The 16765-nt window shown below is 31.3% G+C and overlaps 1 protein-coding gene across 3 annotated transcripts in view; it reads right to left on the bottom strand.

Annotated features, from left to right (window-relative positions):
- The window catches only part of LOC106459384, a 49715-nt gene that overhangs the window by 6991 nt on the left and 25959 nt on the right, over positions 1 to 16765 (bottom strand). For 2 of the 3 annotated variants that reach the window (XM_013919000.2, XM_022385853.1), the window contains exons 10-12: positions 15123 to 15138; positions 13349 to 14633; positions 11539 to 12409 (exon numbers count right to left, since the gene is read on the bottom strand). In XM_013919000.2, the coding sequence (XP_013774454.1) occupies positions 13356 to 14633; positions 15123 to 15138 (1294 nt within the window). In that variant the 3' untranslated portion in view covers positions 11539 to 12409; positions 13349 to 13355. Of the gene's footprint in view, positions 1 to 11538; positions 12410 to 13348; positions 14634 to 15122; positions 15139 to 16765 lie in introns of those variants that run through there. The other variant, XR_002610565.1, reaches the window with a different exon arrangement.

The following is a 16765-nucleotide window of genomic DNA, read 5'->3' as shown; positions in this document are numbered from 1 at the left end:
TTTACACATATAATTAGAACGAGTTTTAAGAACATATTTCACGTCCGGCAATGACTTTGTCCAGTATGTTGTTTACCAAAACATTCCTCTAACTCATTAAAATCGGCGTGCTATGCTACTTCACTGAGTTTGAATAGTAACGCAACAAATATTCAAGAAGCCGACGATTTTTAAAGCATTGTATTTTTCTGTTTCTAAAATCGTGTCACCACGGGCTTACTCTTCAAACATCATTTTTATTTTTAAGCGCTTAAAAATATTTTTATCCATCTTTCAATATCCATGAATAGATGAACAAATGAGTTGATAGATGGATTGTTCCCCACATACCCGTCAGTTAGTTTTATTCACCTATTTATCGATACTGTATAATTATACGTATATTATGTCAATCCGTGCAAAACAAGCTATTGTACGATTCTTCAGTCGTAGTAAGTTCTTACTGCTACGCATAATAACATGACTTTAACCTAATGCTGTATTATGCTAACTATTTGGTCCTGAATGAATCCCTGACTACGTAACAGGCTATACTCGTGGTCTGCTTAAACGTAGTCCTGAAAGTCAACGTCCACATTCAGTGAAGAGTCTGTAGAAATTCTAAGGTGTGTGGTTTTAGACTGACTACGTCATCCTTCGCAGAAGCTTGTTACAATGGATATTATTATTATATGAGGAAATAGTGCATAATCATAGTCATGAAAGTGAGCATGAGAAATAATAGAGGAAGTAGTTCCTAGGGCAGCATGAGTCCTAAAACATGGTTCTTATAAAGTACGATTAACTTTCAGTAATCAGGCCAAGAGTACTACACTTGATTAAAATCACTTGGACTCCTCACCTCTATCCCAAACGACTATGTGCCCGGTTATTAGAAAATAAATGATCACTTGAGATACCTAGTTTAAATATGTTTAAATAAATCATAATATTGAGAAGTTTTTGAGAACATCTAATATCAGGATAGTTGACGTGTTAGGTCACTAAAAGCAAAAATAAAAATCGTCGGAGCTGAAGGTACACAAATTCATCGGATTCCTGTTTTAATGATAGCATAACACAACTTAGAAAAGTGTTCTGGTAAAGAAGTAACAAAATAAGAACGATATATTTGGCCTAAAGGTGCAGGAAGTAATATAAAGGTTTATATTGGTTTAGTTGTTGTTAAGCGCAAAGATACAGGATGAGCTATCTGTGATCTACCCACAAGTATCGAAACCCGATTTTTAGCGTTGTAAGCCTACATACCTTCCGCTGAGTCAGTGGGAAGCAAAAGTTTATACATAGAAGAGCGTAAAAATAGGTAATGTGTTTAGTCAACAGAGGGTAGGATCCTAGAAGAACGTTTTCTGGGTTCAAGAGTACAGAAGTAGATTATTTACCTGTTCTGAGGGCTCTAGAAACAAGTATGTCACTTTCTTCGTTCATGAGTATACATTAGCTGAGGCGCTCCGTCAGAAAGTGGAGACAAACATGATATAGAAAGTATTCTAGATACAAGAATGTTTACCTGAACGAGACCTTATACATACAATGGTCTAAATGGCTAGATCAGAAAACCTTATGATTGTCGTCCCTGATTTGGAGTTGTGAACCAAAAGAAAGCAACTAGTCGGCAGCACCTGCCGCCTGAAGCAGGATAATACTCCCTTTCAGAAAATACTTAAGTGCAGTGTTTAATAAGCCATGAAATGAGAGAGAGGGAAATGTTAAATTTAACACAATTGTTTATTTTCTACATTTCCTTTTTGTATAGATTAGACTAATGGATATGCCAAACAAAAAGCATTATTTATTTACTTAAGGTACAATTCATTTACTTTAGGGTATAAATCTGCTTTAGAAATTTCTGATCCACAATTATATAAAACATGTAAATTACTTTAACATCAACCTATATAAGTTAATTTCTTCAGCCGGCCTGGATGTAAAATTAATGAATGATATTTCGTACAATCAACAAAATAACATTATTAGACATTTGTAAATAACATGCTTAGCTACTTCCACCGGTTAGTAATACAAATAAATATAAAAGTTGTATTTTTCTAGATTGATTGAAAATTGTTAATATTTTTTCACAAACTTATTTTATTATTGGGCACAGTGTGGCTTGGTGGTTAGTGTGCTGATAGAAAGATCCAAGGTTCGAGACGCGATATGTCTTCAAACACGTGCCGTACAGTCAATTAAGAGAGGCTATAATTGTGACAACCAACTGGCTATTCGATTAAGAGTATAGCCGCATAACTGAATGCTGGTTACCTTCCCTCTAATCTGCAGTTCTGGATTGGGGATGGCCAACCCTGAATTTTACCTGTACATTCATCCTAAAGGTGGAAAATATCAAATATTTTTATTATTCTGAGGCTGATAAGTTTCCTATTTAATTTCTAACTATACTTATTTGTAGAGCTCATGAATTGTAAGCTAGTATTAATCACAATTTCTTTTCAGGCACATTGTACTACTGTACATTAAAAGTAAAAACAAAAACTTTTTTTTGGCACAATGAAAGACAGTCTGTTTCAGCCGACTAACTTCGGTAGCGTAGATATCGTCATAAGATCTTCTGAATACACTGTTAGCAAATACTGTATTTACAAGCTCGGATGATGATTAACTGCGTTATCGAAACTAGTCGGCTGAAACAACTGTAATAAAGATTTTATTCTGCCAACAAATATCGTTTTTGTTTTTTTACTTTTAATAAATATTACTAATCATATTAAAATGCTCTAAAGCCAAATCATAAATCCATCATCCTAAATTCTATATGTTATTAGCAAGTCACATCCACGACTAAATATTCAATTAGAAAAGTATATAAAACATTTAAAACGTTCCAATTTTTGTATCCAAATATCCCTCAGACTAGCAAGCAGTGAATAATCTCTATACTTTTCGTCATGCATAGGTTTTTAAACAAATTAATTTATAAAATCATACTTTTCATTAAGATGTGTTATTAATATTCTACATTCAAAGCAACTTTTATGGTGATTGTTTGTTTTTTGTTTTGTTTTTTGATAGAGGAGTCAAAAATCGACTAATTTCCAATCTCAGAAACCAAATTTTAAATAATTCACAAGTTTCATTATAATTACAAAATTCAGTATTGTGGTATTAAATTACATCAAACTGTAAATCTTAATCCAAGATTCCTCCAACAAGTCACTGGTGGACTCTAACTTCGTTATTGCCCCCCAGTGGCACAGCGGTATGTCTGCGGACTTACAACGCTAGAAACCGGGTTTCGATACCCGTGGTGGGCAGAGCACAGATAGCCCTTGTGTAGCTTTGTGCATAATTAAAAACAAACTTCGTTACTGAACTTTTTATAACGATTCATAAGTTTATTATGAATCTACTACACCAGCTAGGTTGTAAAATTTTAGTAACTGACGAAGACTTAAAAACTTGATTTATAAAAATTCTCTGCTAACCTCAAAAAGCAGTTGCGCTGCATTAATTCAGTGTCTGAGAAACAATTATTAACAACAGTGACGATAATCAAAAGTTGCGTTAAACAAGTCACAGCCATGTTTAGAAACACAAAAGTTGTGTTAAACAAGTCACAGCCATGTTTAGAAACACAAAAGTTGCGTTAAACAAGTCACAGCCATGTTTAGAAACACAAAAGTTGCGTTAAACAAGTCACAGCCATGTTTAGAAACACAAAAGTTGTGTTAAATAAGTCACGGCCATGTTTAGAAACACAAAAGTTGCGTTAAACAAGTCACAGCAATGTTTAGAAACATTAAATGAAAGTAAGAACTCCCCTCTCCAATAACACACATATCCATCCGTGTTTTAAAATAGCTTCTTTAATAAATCAATATGCTCTTCGGAATCTTTTCCATCTAAACGAACGACAAAAAGTATGTGGGAATTGTCACTCGGACCAATTCAATAACGCTATTATCCAAAACAAAATGAACAGTAATCCTCAAACCAAGTTAAAGTAATGCTTTGTCCATAACATTAACTCGAAATTCCCCATTTAGCACCAATATTAATTATTTTTTGTGCCTTCCATGACTAAAAATCTACATTTGAAACATACATTCATTTTAAATGTACAAATCAGAGTTATTCAAATTATTAAAATTTGCATAACTGATACAACTATTACGCCTTTACTGTAGAATTTATAATCATATAGGGAGTCTTATATCCTGATTTTAAGTCTAAACTTCGATATTAGAAAGTTTAAACCCGGTAATATTGAAACTTTTTCTTTCTATTTTTTTAAGTAGCTTTAGTCGCAACTTGATTGCGAAAACTATGATGATCAAAACTTGAAATAGGCGGAAAATAAACGTGGATCAATTCAATCTTAAGACACGTTACGTGCATGCAAGTTTTCTTAAAACATAGCTAGCAACTGAAGAAATAATACGATGGCCCCCCGCTTCAGTTCTAAGTTTCTGTTTTTCTAGATTCCCGTCAGAATGGCGGCCGGATGTAGCGAAACAGCAGTGATCTTTCTGCGTGAGATCATGTTTGTAAATCAGCACGTGAGGTCGTGCTTCTGCGACACGTCCAATGACAGAATGGATGCCGAAAATGACGTCGGGAGTTTTCGATCCTCATTAACCACATAATATATATCTCACACTGCAATCTAGCGTACGACATCTTGCGTCTTTCCATAAACCGCCTCAACAGTTCTTTATGACAGATTTTATCAATCTCACGGAGACACAGCTGAGGTGGTTTAATGGAAGAAAAACTGTCTGTTCACACATTTGTGTGGGGTAGTCGTCACGCCCTTGGGGTTTTATCTCTTCTCAGATAGTCTTGGTAGATCGTTAAATATTTTGCAGCACTACAACCACTGATTGGCGCGGCAGCGAGAATGGTAACTCGAAATACCGAAGTTGGGATTGGAATGTTGTTGAGAACCGGGTTTCATTCTTGCGAAATATCATCTATTTCAACATCGAATATATAAAAGTTTGTTACATTTGACTCTACTAGCCTATTAACACATTAAAAAGAAAACTAAACTGGAGCCGATCTTAACATTAAATCGTCCAACACTAAAGTTAGTTTTAACCTCTGGGGGAACATGACCAGATGTGTAACTAATTGTTTTTAGCTAGTAAAATATTGCACATTTACAAAGGGTTAATATTGACAAAAAGAAAAAAAAAAACTAAACGGTTTCTTATTCATCTGCAATACACAGTAAACTCATGAAAGTTTGTCAACAAACTGACTGAGAAAAAGTTTTTGTTGTTAAGAGCTAAGCTACACAATGGGCTATCTGTACTGTACCCACCACGACTATGTAAACCCGATTTTTAGCGTTAGTGAGAAAAGTTAAGAGCGACTTATTACCTTTTATGCGTCATCACGTCTACACAGTGTAAAGAAATAGTATCCCTATGTCCAAATGATGAGAAATTTAAATCTTAAAGTGATACAACAATAAAAAATATATACCTAATGGAATATAACATTATAATATCAGCTAGACAGCTGAATATTATACGATCATGTTACAGGAATGAATATTAAATGTAACTACATAGTATAAATAAATTTCTAAAATGGAAAGTATATTGTACATGTCTACATGATTAGTGGAAAGATTATACATATCAGTTACTTTTGTAGTATAGTGGTAGCTCTGGTTCAAGAGGAATATGTCATTCATGTGCATATACATAATTACAAATATACATATACTATATTAATTACCAAAAGTATTGGGACAATGCACCTTCAGAACAGGGTAATGTATGTATTTTGCCACTGAAAACCTATTTGGATATAGAGTGAGCCCAGTTTTGGCTTGACAGCATATTCACAACCTGAAGAAAAATATTTGTGTTTGTTATTAAAAGTTGCCACGAATTCTAATTAAAAATTTGCTCAAATAAACTGCCACTCCCCTTGCAAAGCCAATCCAAGTGTAAACAGATTTCTAGGTATCTCCTGGTGGCATTCAAAAATATCCTGAAGCAGTTCAAATGGATTCAGATTAGAGTTCTTGGGTTTGAATGGCAGATTCTGAATGTTACCATACTGCTGGTTAATACTGCATGTGGTATGACATGATTTAACCACACAGTGACACAAATATGATCCTTCCCGATAGAATTCCATCAATGCAGTGTTGTCCAAAATGTTTCAGTATAAAAAGGTATTGATGGCTCTTATACTATTATCAGTGACTGTAGTCCAAACCAGCTTAAACAGGCTCAAATCATGAAAGTAATACTATCACCCCCTCATAGTTTAGTCAAGTCATATCTAAAGCATTTTCCATCAAACCAAAGTTCATCAATAAGTAGCAGAATTAATTTACCTACACATGATTATGTTCACAGTATTTCATTCTAAATTGAACTTACAACAATATTTAACACTACTTTTACTTCTTCAGCACATTATCCATTGTGGATTTTGGGATAAGTAGGCAAGTGGAACTGTTTCAGATCCTTGCATCTCCAATAATTATTCCCCTTTAAATGTTTGTGCATTACTTCCTCATTGCATCTTGACTTCAACTGGTTGGCTATGGCAATTGCTGATCTTTGTAAAGCTTATGCAGTGGTGTACCATGAGATTAACGTACAGTTTCAATAGAAATGAGCCTATTACTAGCTGGTGGTGTGTACTATCCCAGTAGTCTTTGTTGTGTGATACAAATATTTATATCATTTACACAAATACACACACATATACGTCAATATATGTATACATCTTTGTTGCCATTTTAAGCAATGCCTTGTATCTAGTTTTATAAAATATGAAAAATCTGCCAAAAAGCATATTAAAATTAACCAAACTTTTATTGAGAAAAATGATATAAACCAGCCCAAAAAAGCCTTGAACTGATATCTGTACTATACCTATGTATACAGAACAGAATATAGTTGCTTGTTTCACATATTGTTTAACTACAAATAATGATTTAAGTTTTTTACTTTAAGCACAATATTACATCAAAAAAATTATGTGATAACTAAAATTTCAGCTGTACATATCCCTTGCTTTAACCAAATGTGCATGGGATCAGTCCATTGGACCAAGCCCAGCTTGGAGAAAAAATGTGGACTATAATTTCAAATTTACTAAGTTTATCCACACAAAATGTGTCATGCTTTTAGTAAAATGTAGAAGTCTGTTGCACACAAAAAGTCAAATGTGTTACATAAGTACTTGTACTTGAGATATGTCTGTGAATTGGCAATGTTAGTCTGACTTTGACTATGAAAAGTCAGAGTGCAAGATGATGTCCATGTCAGGAATAACAATACTTTTGTCAATCATACAGATGGCATATTGAATTTGCATAACCTCTAAAATGTATGGAATGCAAATATTGTTTTCTTGGTATCTCTGTATATTGCATTTGTTATTTATTCTTATCTATCATGAACTATCACTAAATCTGCAATAGTTGGTAATTCTGACATAAAATACACAATACCACATTGACTTGCACTCTATAAAAAGTTATGATGTGCATACTTTGATCCCCACCTGTGCACATTAATATCACGGACACAAAAGTAAACTCTCTTTCTTGTACAGAGCTTTGAGAATAAAATGTATTTAATTAAAATATGGTACAGTTTTACAGAACTTTCATAAAATTCTATCACATTCAGATGGTTAGATAAATATTACACTAAAACTAAGTTTTCCTATCATAAACTGAAGTTGATAGAGAACCACATCAACATCAGAGACAAAACTGAAATTTTCTAATCACTATAATTATTCAATAACATCTGTAAACATCATTAACTCAGTACAGTTTAGTGGAATACAAATCTATAACTGACAATACTGTTCACGATCTTCTAAAAGGATGACTCCTTTAACTTTTTGAGAAGGAGAAAAAAAAGTTATAACAATTACCAACTGGAATTTCACACAAATCAAATATAAAAATGTTTGATAAAATACTGAATTTAAACCACAATCAACAAAATAATAAATTGAATTATACACTTCAGTAGTCTACTAAAAGTGTCTTTAAAACATTGATATTTAAAAACAGATTAGCCAACGGTTCACCTGAAAACAAAGGGAAAATGTGGTATTTAATGTGCTTTTACCATATGTACATTTAAAATATGTTTTAGCTCCCACCTCCCCTTAAAGATGGGGTTTATTGTGAAAAATATGTTGTTATATCTTGGACAAGATAAAAAGCTTTTCAAGAAGTTTCCTGTACATACAGTAATCACCAAGTTACACTTTATGTTGCACAATAAGCAAATGGTCTTGAAAAACTTTTCCTTTACATAAAGATAAAACTAGTCACAGAAAGGCCAGCTTAGCTAGTACTTCATAAGAAGGTAACAGCAGCTAGGGTACTTTTACTTCAGGAACTAATACAAACTTGTAATTCTTATATATTTTTAACAGACTTCTGGTATCCGTTAATAAAGTAGTTTCATATTATGTGCAACAGTCTGTGATAAACATTTATTTAATCTCTGAACTCCTTTTTTTTATCATTGCTAAAACAATTGCTAACAAAAATAAGTAAAAAAACAGATGTACACTTTAGAATTCTGAAATACATGTGAACTCTGTAAAACAAGGATTACACGAATTATAACATTGTACATAACCATCTAACATTCATGTTTCTTGTATTATATACCATCTGAATTAATACTTCAAAGCTGTTTAGTTGAACAAAACTATTTGCATGTAGGTTTAAAAAACCCGCTTGGCTTGCTAGTTCTATGATATATATGATAATGTGCATGAAAAAACTCACTTATAGGATTATGAATAACTTTAAACTAGGCTGACAAAGTGGCAAATAAAATAGTTGAAATATTTAAAATTTATATATAATCTCATTAGCCTTGAAGATAACATGTCAAGCAAACAATAAGGAATATATTTCTTGAGTTACCTGCTACCAAGACATTTCAGGAAACTAATATTTAAGGCTGAATATATATATATACAATAAAGTTGTCAACACAGAAAATAGGCTTAAAAATTATTTAAATTAGAAGGAACAATAAATGCTTGTGACTATAAAGTTTGTTGCATATGTTGATTGAATAAATATCTTTGCTATTCCTTGATTTGTTACAAAGTGAAGCTAGTCTGAATAATATATGACAAGCAACAGAGTACAAATGATACTTCATTCATCTTGTATTGTAAACCAAATTATATGCTCAATTACAAATATTATATTTTTAATGAAGATCAAAACACAAGCTAACTTAATGGGCTTTTTGTAATGGAAAAAACTAATAACACAATAAGACATCTACAGAAATTCACAATACATCCAGAAATAAATCTGCCATTGAGAAATAAATAGTCTTATATCCTTTTGTTTAATCACTTCATTTTATTGTAATTATGTCTGTCTCTGTGTATTAGCTTTGTATTGACTTCCTTTTTTTACAATACACAACTACTAACTGTGTTCACAATATGAAAAAAATGTTTTCAAGTACATAATAAAGCCATCAGTAGAAATAATTAATAGATTTTTATGTGTAATACTGCTGTCAAAGAATTGATGCATTACTAGTTTAAGTTAGTAGTACCTCTATACAACCATTTGCTGTAAGTTAATGATAAATGTTTGACCAAACTACATATATGGGTTGTTGGGTTAAAATGTTGATCTCAAGTTTTCCAATTCTTGGAGGTTATTTTTTAATTGATTTGTATTATCAGATTTTATTATGTTGTAGCTACATCTGTGTTACTTGAATCATCACTTGCTTCACAAATTCCTGTTGGCACACTTTGGTAACACCAATATAAGTGCATTCCACTTTCATACAAAAAAAAACACTCACCTTTACAAAATGGAAAAATCATATATTAAATATTTCAAATATGGTTAGAATTGACATTCACTGTCCCTAGAATTGACATTCACTGTCCCTTCAGACAACTCTTAGTAGCAAAAACTTTGGAGGAAAACTAATTTAAAACAATAGTTCTCAACCATTGGTCTATAGAAATATTAGGTTAAAAAGAAAAAAAAAATTGGTATTGTGAAAGATGAAATTTTCATAAAACTTATATGTGTTATGAATAGGTGAAAAGTGTTGTTTCCTTTTATGTTCACTGTGAAGTGGGTAAGCCTCATAACTTTCACTTGAAACCTTCTTAAAGAAACTAAGTTAAGAATCAACACTAAAGGCCTATACACTCCTAACACTCCATAAGGTTTATACACACCAAAGACTGGCAAATGGGTAGGAATACTGATTTAGAAAATAAAACTGATATAAACATGCAAGTAAAACATTTATTGAACTCACTAGGCATAATACTTTTTTTTTTTCTCTTAAGTTAGTGGATAAGATATATGTTTTGTTTTTTTATTTAGATGAAGGTTCCATGCATTTTATGCCAGCAAGTAACAAAAATTACAACCACTCACAAGTTTCAATCTATAGTGTTGACATATTCATAAAGATAAAATATATAATTTGCAACAGCATTACTATTTTAAATAGTGAACATCTTCAGCTAATGTTCTGCCAAGTATTTCCTTATCAGAGACTTACCCTTTCCTTTGAATTATAACATAAAATGTAGTATAAATTAAAAATAAAGGTTAAAGCTAAATAAAGACTGCCTTATGCAAATGAATTATGCTTGTTGACTTTTAATGATCATGTGCTTCTTGTCTTTGGGTTTATCTCTTCCCTAAGCACAAGAAAACAAACAAACAAAAATCTAAAAAACATGTATGCCCCTCTCATACTGTGGATTCCTTAGTCTGTACATGTGTCACACAAGCAACAAAAAAATTACATTTTCTCTTTTGGTTTTCAAAAGTGGCAGTGATAAAGACTGAATATGTATAAATATTATGATCTGTATTTGAGAAAACTGTAAAAAAGTAGCCGCCAGCTAATTAATGGCTTCCATCACTTGAGTTTATTTTAATAATGTGTAGAACACTCGGTACTTATAACTCAGGCAAATCAGTCTTAATATAAGTGATTTAAAACAAATAATTTATTATGTTTTGCTTTTTTCCTGTAATAAAACCTGACATGTCTTAGATACAAAACTGACATAAGCAAGTATATAAACATTTATAAAACATCACTGTTATCATATACATATTCATAGAGAAAGATGCTTTTGAACACATGAGTTTCAAAGAAATCAATACATGCAATTCTTTATTAATTCCTTTACTTGAAAGAGGGCATCCAAACTACCAGTAATTATTTCCTAAAACTTTGATTGGTACATTAGTATAAAATATGCTATTTAAGGTGGACAAGATGTTTCACAGGGTGATTGGAGAAACATGTATAAAAACAAGGAATGGTGAATTTAAAGTAAACACAAAAAATAAAATCCATTCATGCGTAACTTAAACAAGCATAACCACTGTTCTACCTGAAAACAATCAGCAAAAACTAGAAGAGAATAACAGTTTAAGGCTAGTGTTAATAATAGCAAGTTAAACATATATGCATCAATCATACCAATTTTAGCTTGCAGTGTTTTCAAGATTGCTATTTCAATATACATTTTTCATTTTATGTATATTACATATGGAAAATTTGTAACTTCTATTTAATACAATTTACATAAAAACGTTCTTCACATATCTCCAACTAACTAACAAACCTCAAACAACAGATTTTCTGAACACCACTAATTAGCAATTCATAGTACAGTTACCATAAATATACTTCTGCTTGACAGCAACTAGTGAATAATAATTAGTTACCAACAGCATGATCTAATAATCAAGTGTTAAATATTTTTTCCACTCTTCACAACCAAATATATCCCTCCTCCTCATCTAGAAGACTGTTGTTAGATCTTGTTTCCACTCTTCACAACCAAGTATATTCATCCTCTCCTAAAAGCTTATTGTTAGATCTTTCCATTCTTTGCAACCAGATATATCCCTCCTCCTCTCCTAGAAGTCTGTTAGATTTTGTTTCCACTCTTCACAACAGAGTATATTTCTCCTTCTCTCCTAGAAGCCTGTTGTCAGATCTTTGTTCCACTCTTCATAACAGAGTATATTCCTTCTTCTCTTCTAGCAGCCTGTTGTTAGATCTTTGTTCCACTCTTCATAAACAAATACCTTACTCCTCCTAGTAACCAAATGTATCTTTCCTAGTATATAGCGAGTCTTCCAACCTTGATATTTCACTAAAATGTTGTTTACAATTTAATTGTAACATTTTGATAAAAAATATCCTTAACTGTTGCAGAAGGATTGCAAATGAAGTTTAGAGTACAGTTTAACTTCTCAGTCCACTCAGATGTAATGATAGGTTTAAAGAATGTGCTCAGAGTGTCACTGTACTGTTGGTAAGTAGGCAGTTGGGTTTATAATGAGAGCTTCTTGGTCAATTTCTACATGTTTCTCAAAAGGAACACCATCTAATAACCTCATTTTAAAATTGCTCTGTAAAAATAAAAAATAAAATAAAAGTTGTATGTAAATCATACTTTTTTAAAATATAAACTGAGTCCCTAAGATTATTAAATTTTCTGTTGTTAAATATTCAAAGAAAATACATGAAAGTTTCATATCTAGATATTGTAATTGTTATTAAACTTATTGATATCTGACATTCCTAGGGTAGACTTCTTGAAACCTTACTAAATGTTTAGATCTTTTTTCAGCACTGTATAGTGAGTTTTCTGAAAATATACTTAGGATTTATCCTTCCATTAACCTACTTGCCAAATAAGAAAAACCTCATTAAAAATAATGTTCTGTCATTGTGTATCTACATCATAGAGAGATAGTGACTGACAACTACACTATCCAAACATGCATTTTTTTCAAAGAAAACATATTGTTCATCTCAAGTAGACTTCCAATTTAATGAAAGATTCCCTAGCAAAAACCTGCACTTTACCCTTTTCTACCTCAATTAAATTTGTTTAGCAGATTTAATATCAAGAGATGCAGAGCATCTCACTACAGGATAGTTTTTAATGGTTTTTATCTAAATTCTCACCCTATACATAAACTGAATTTCAATTAGCCACTGACTACTTTCTTGCCACTTTATTACCCCTTACTCAAATTTGCAGTATACCATAACATTTAATATCATAAACATTTACAGAAACAAAAGAAAATTCAATATTACAATCTTTGGCATAACTTATAAGTAATAATGTCAGTAACTCAGTCTTTAATGCCTGGCCATAGTTTACATAAACAGACCTTGTTTTAAATCATGTTATTCAAACGTTATCATTATTATTATTATGTGGCAACTGAAAAACCTACTAAATTTTTTAACTAATAAACTTGTAGGTCATAGCTAGTTTCAATTTCTGTTTCATACATAGCTGTTTGTTTATCAAACTCATCATATGAAAAACTTACCATAAAATTACTTTCTTGTGTTTTCTTCACCTTCTCCAAGTAAGTTATCAAATGGGCTTTTGGAAATACAAAATACTTGTTCATCTTCTATAGCAGACTCACTATGAGCTTCCTTCTTGAAAACAGAATTATTTGTTACTACAGGAACAGACACTTTGTCAAAAGAATGTTTAATTTGGGGTAGAAGAACAGTTGATTCATTGTAACTTGTATTTGCAGTTTTATTTTTGTCTATAGATAGTTGAATCTTTTTTTTTGTTGAATGGGGTTTTTCTTCTGGAGGACTTTCTGGAATTACCAGTCTCTCACTTTCTGATTCTACAAATGATGTAGGTTCGTGGCTAGGATTTTCCAAAATATTAGGAGAAAGATGTTGGATTTCAAAGGTTTTACTTTTTTTATCTAAAGAAGTTAACAGAACCTCATTTATGTTCTTACCAAGTCCAGATCCTTGAGTACTGGAGGGAATACAGAGGTTATCACAGAGGACCTTATTTTCTTCTTTTTGAACCATATTTACTTCAGGGTCGAGGCAGGAATTCAATTTTTCATTTGTTTCAAGGTCATTGTTAATTTCACAAATGATCTCCAATGATTCTAGTTTACCAATTTTTTTCTGTCTAATATATTTCTCTTTCTCTACATTTAATTTACTCTTCCTTGGTCCCTTAGACATTTGTGATGCCTTTGGTTTTTTGCTGGCTTCCAACCACTCTTCTCCATTACCATCCACATCACCTTTCTTCTTTCGAGACAGCTGCTGGGATGTTTGTTTTGGTGGAGCTTCTTCTGACATGATAGATGTTCTATTCTTAACTGTCTTATTTCTATAGTTTACTAGATGGTTATCATGTGTCAAGTTTTCATCACAATTTTCGGCTGTAATAACAACAGAATTTGTGCTGGAACGCAATTTTCTTTTCAGTGCAAGAAAAGATGTATCTTCTCGACTGTCTATAACTGTTTGACAATCAACTTGAAGGCTAGGAAGCTCTTCTGAGTGCTCATCATCATCAGACTCTGCAATAAATCTTTTCTTTAAAGGTTTTGGAATAGACTTGTTGTCATCTTCTCCCTGGGAAACACCCTTTCGCTTATAAAGATCTAATGTGCCTGGTAGATGTCTCCCTACACAAATAGGTTGGCCCCAAGGCCTATGAAACAAAGAGAAGCGTTGAACCTTAGCTAAATGGTGATAGTAGCTCTCCATAGCCTGTAAAATTTGTTGAGTGTGTTGGACAGGATCACAGTTTGGTGGGCAGAAATAAGGCACAGTGTAAAGGCTCTGTGGAAGGTTTAACTTCTCATCAGTCATAAATATAAGTTAAACTCAGGAAAGAATCAAACCTACTTTTATTTACAATAAATTCCTTCAAAATGTTAAGATTAACACAAATCACATTCATCTAATAAAATTACCAATTTTAATTCTTATCATATCTTGCAACAATTGTTCCTATAATCTAAACCAGGACACAGTATTGAATTTAACGCAGAATATTATACTGAGTTTCATGATTACTTTTAAATTATATCTTGACTAATCAGCTTGAAGTAAATTTAACAAATAAACAATTATTTAAATAAATTAATCAAAATACACAAGTTTATTGGCATATTCTATACAAAATCTTAAATTAAGTTTGCATTACCACTTAAAAGAAAATACTTTAAACACTAACAGTAAAATTTAAAAAAAACAAAAAACTATTATTATAAGGGTTATTCAAAGGCATTATACTTCCAAAATAATGACAGAAATCTTTGAACTTACAAAACTTTCAGCTCTTCTGTTGTTATGGTTCAACCATAAAAGAAAAACAATAATAAAATAAAACCAATATCTAAACAACAATATGTACAAGATACAGTAGCTAAATGCTATAAAAGTTAACATTTTCCTACATTGAAAATGTATTTCCAATAACACTTACCTCCTCTCACACATAGCAGTGGAGTAATAGCTATAAGTGGGAATGGAGGTATGTTTTTGAAGTTAACATTTTCCTAAATTGAAAATGTATTTCCAATAATACTTACCTCTTCTCACACTTACAGCTATTACTCCACTGCTATAAGTGGGAGCAGAAGTAAATATGTTTTGTAAAACAAGTTTTATACAATATTAAAGTAATCAGTGTGATAAGAAACCAAAATAAAACAACTTCACACTTTACCCTTAAATAATTCAATTATGATTTACAATAAAAGTATTACACAACCTACTGTATAATATACTGTAAAACAAAGAAGATTACATATGTAATGTGTGAAGAGAAATGCAGAAAATTTTTCAATAAATCAGTTTATTCTTAAGCCTAACATTTCTTTCCTTAATATAAAAAATAACTGTTAATCTTTGTGAACATACTAGTTTACTCAGAATAAGCAGTTATTTACCAAAAATTGTCACAAAGAAATTGTCAGCCAAACAACCCTAATCTCCACAATACTTTCCACTATGTTCAATGATAATATACCAAACTAGTTTTGATAGCTGCACCAAACAGATGGTAAATGTTTTTTTGTTGTTTTTTTTTTTTGTAAAGATTGTTAATCTTCTTGCCAAAATTCCACATACTAAAATATTCCATTTTGATGTACAGATAGTGTCAAATTAGGCTACTTCTTGAAAAAATATACCAAAATGTAATGTTAGCAAAATTTAAATTTTAATGTTTTTGACCAATCTTCTAATAAATTCACAACAAATGCAACATTGTAAAAAGCAAAACAGTTTTGAAAACTGAAGTTATTGAAAACCATAATATTTTGATATTATTTAGATAACAGCAATAACAAAACCTGGGTAAACAAGATTTAATACGTCAAGAAAAATATGCCTACAAAATTTGTAAAAAGAAACTTTTTTCAGCTCAAAAGAAATGTATAATCACAATTTTATAATAATCTTTTGGCATGTTTTCTTTAAAGTATAATAACAAAAGTAAGCACAACCAGTGAAAAAAGCCAAATTTTATACCAGTTCAAACTGGTTTTTCTACTGTTTTATACCCTAACAAAGAAACAAGTTAAAATAATGGAATAAAGTAATTACACATCCCTCTGAAATTCAAGGTCATTTCAACAATTTTGTCGTCAAATGACATCCTCCAATAAATACTTTACAAAATGAAAAATTTGGAATTTGCTTCTCAATAACTTCCTGCTAAATAATGTATGCAAACGATTATATTTAACACAAAATTTAAACTTAAATACTAACAACAAAAAAAAAGACTGATTTTGTTAATAACACATAGAAAAATAAATAAATGTTACTGCTTTTCAAAGCACTAAATCTTATATTCAACCTAAAAGGCAATTATACAAAGTTACACATAACTTAAATTCTCATTAAAATACATACATACATATTCATATATATATATATATATATATATATATACAATCCAA

This window comes from Limulus polyphemus, unplaced genomic scaffold (genome assembly GCF_000517525.1).
Source record: "Limulus polyphemus unplaced genomic scaffold, Limulus_polyphemus-2.1.2 Scaffold599, whole genome shotgun sequence".
In the NCBI taxonomy this organism is placed as follows: Eukaryota; Metazoa; Arthropoda; class Merostomata; order Xiphosura; family Limulidae; genus Limulus; species Limulus polyphemus.
The sequence above is the reverse complement of the archived record's forward strand: the minus strand, read 5'-3'. Positions and strand labels throughout refer to the sequence as shown.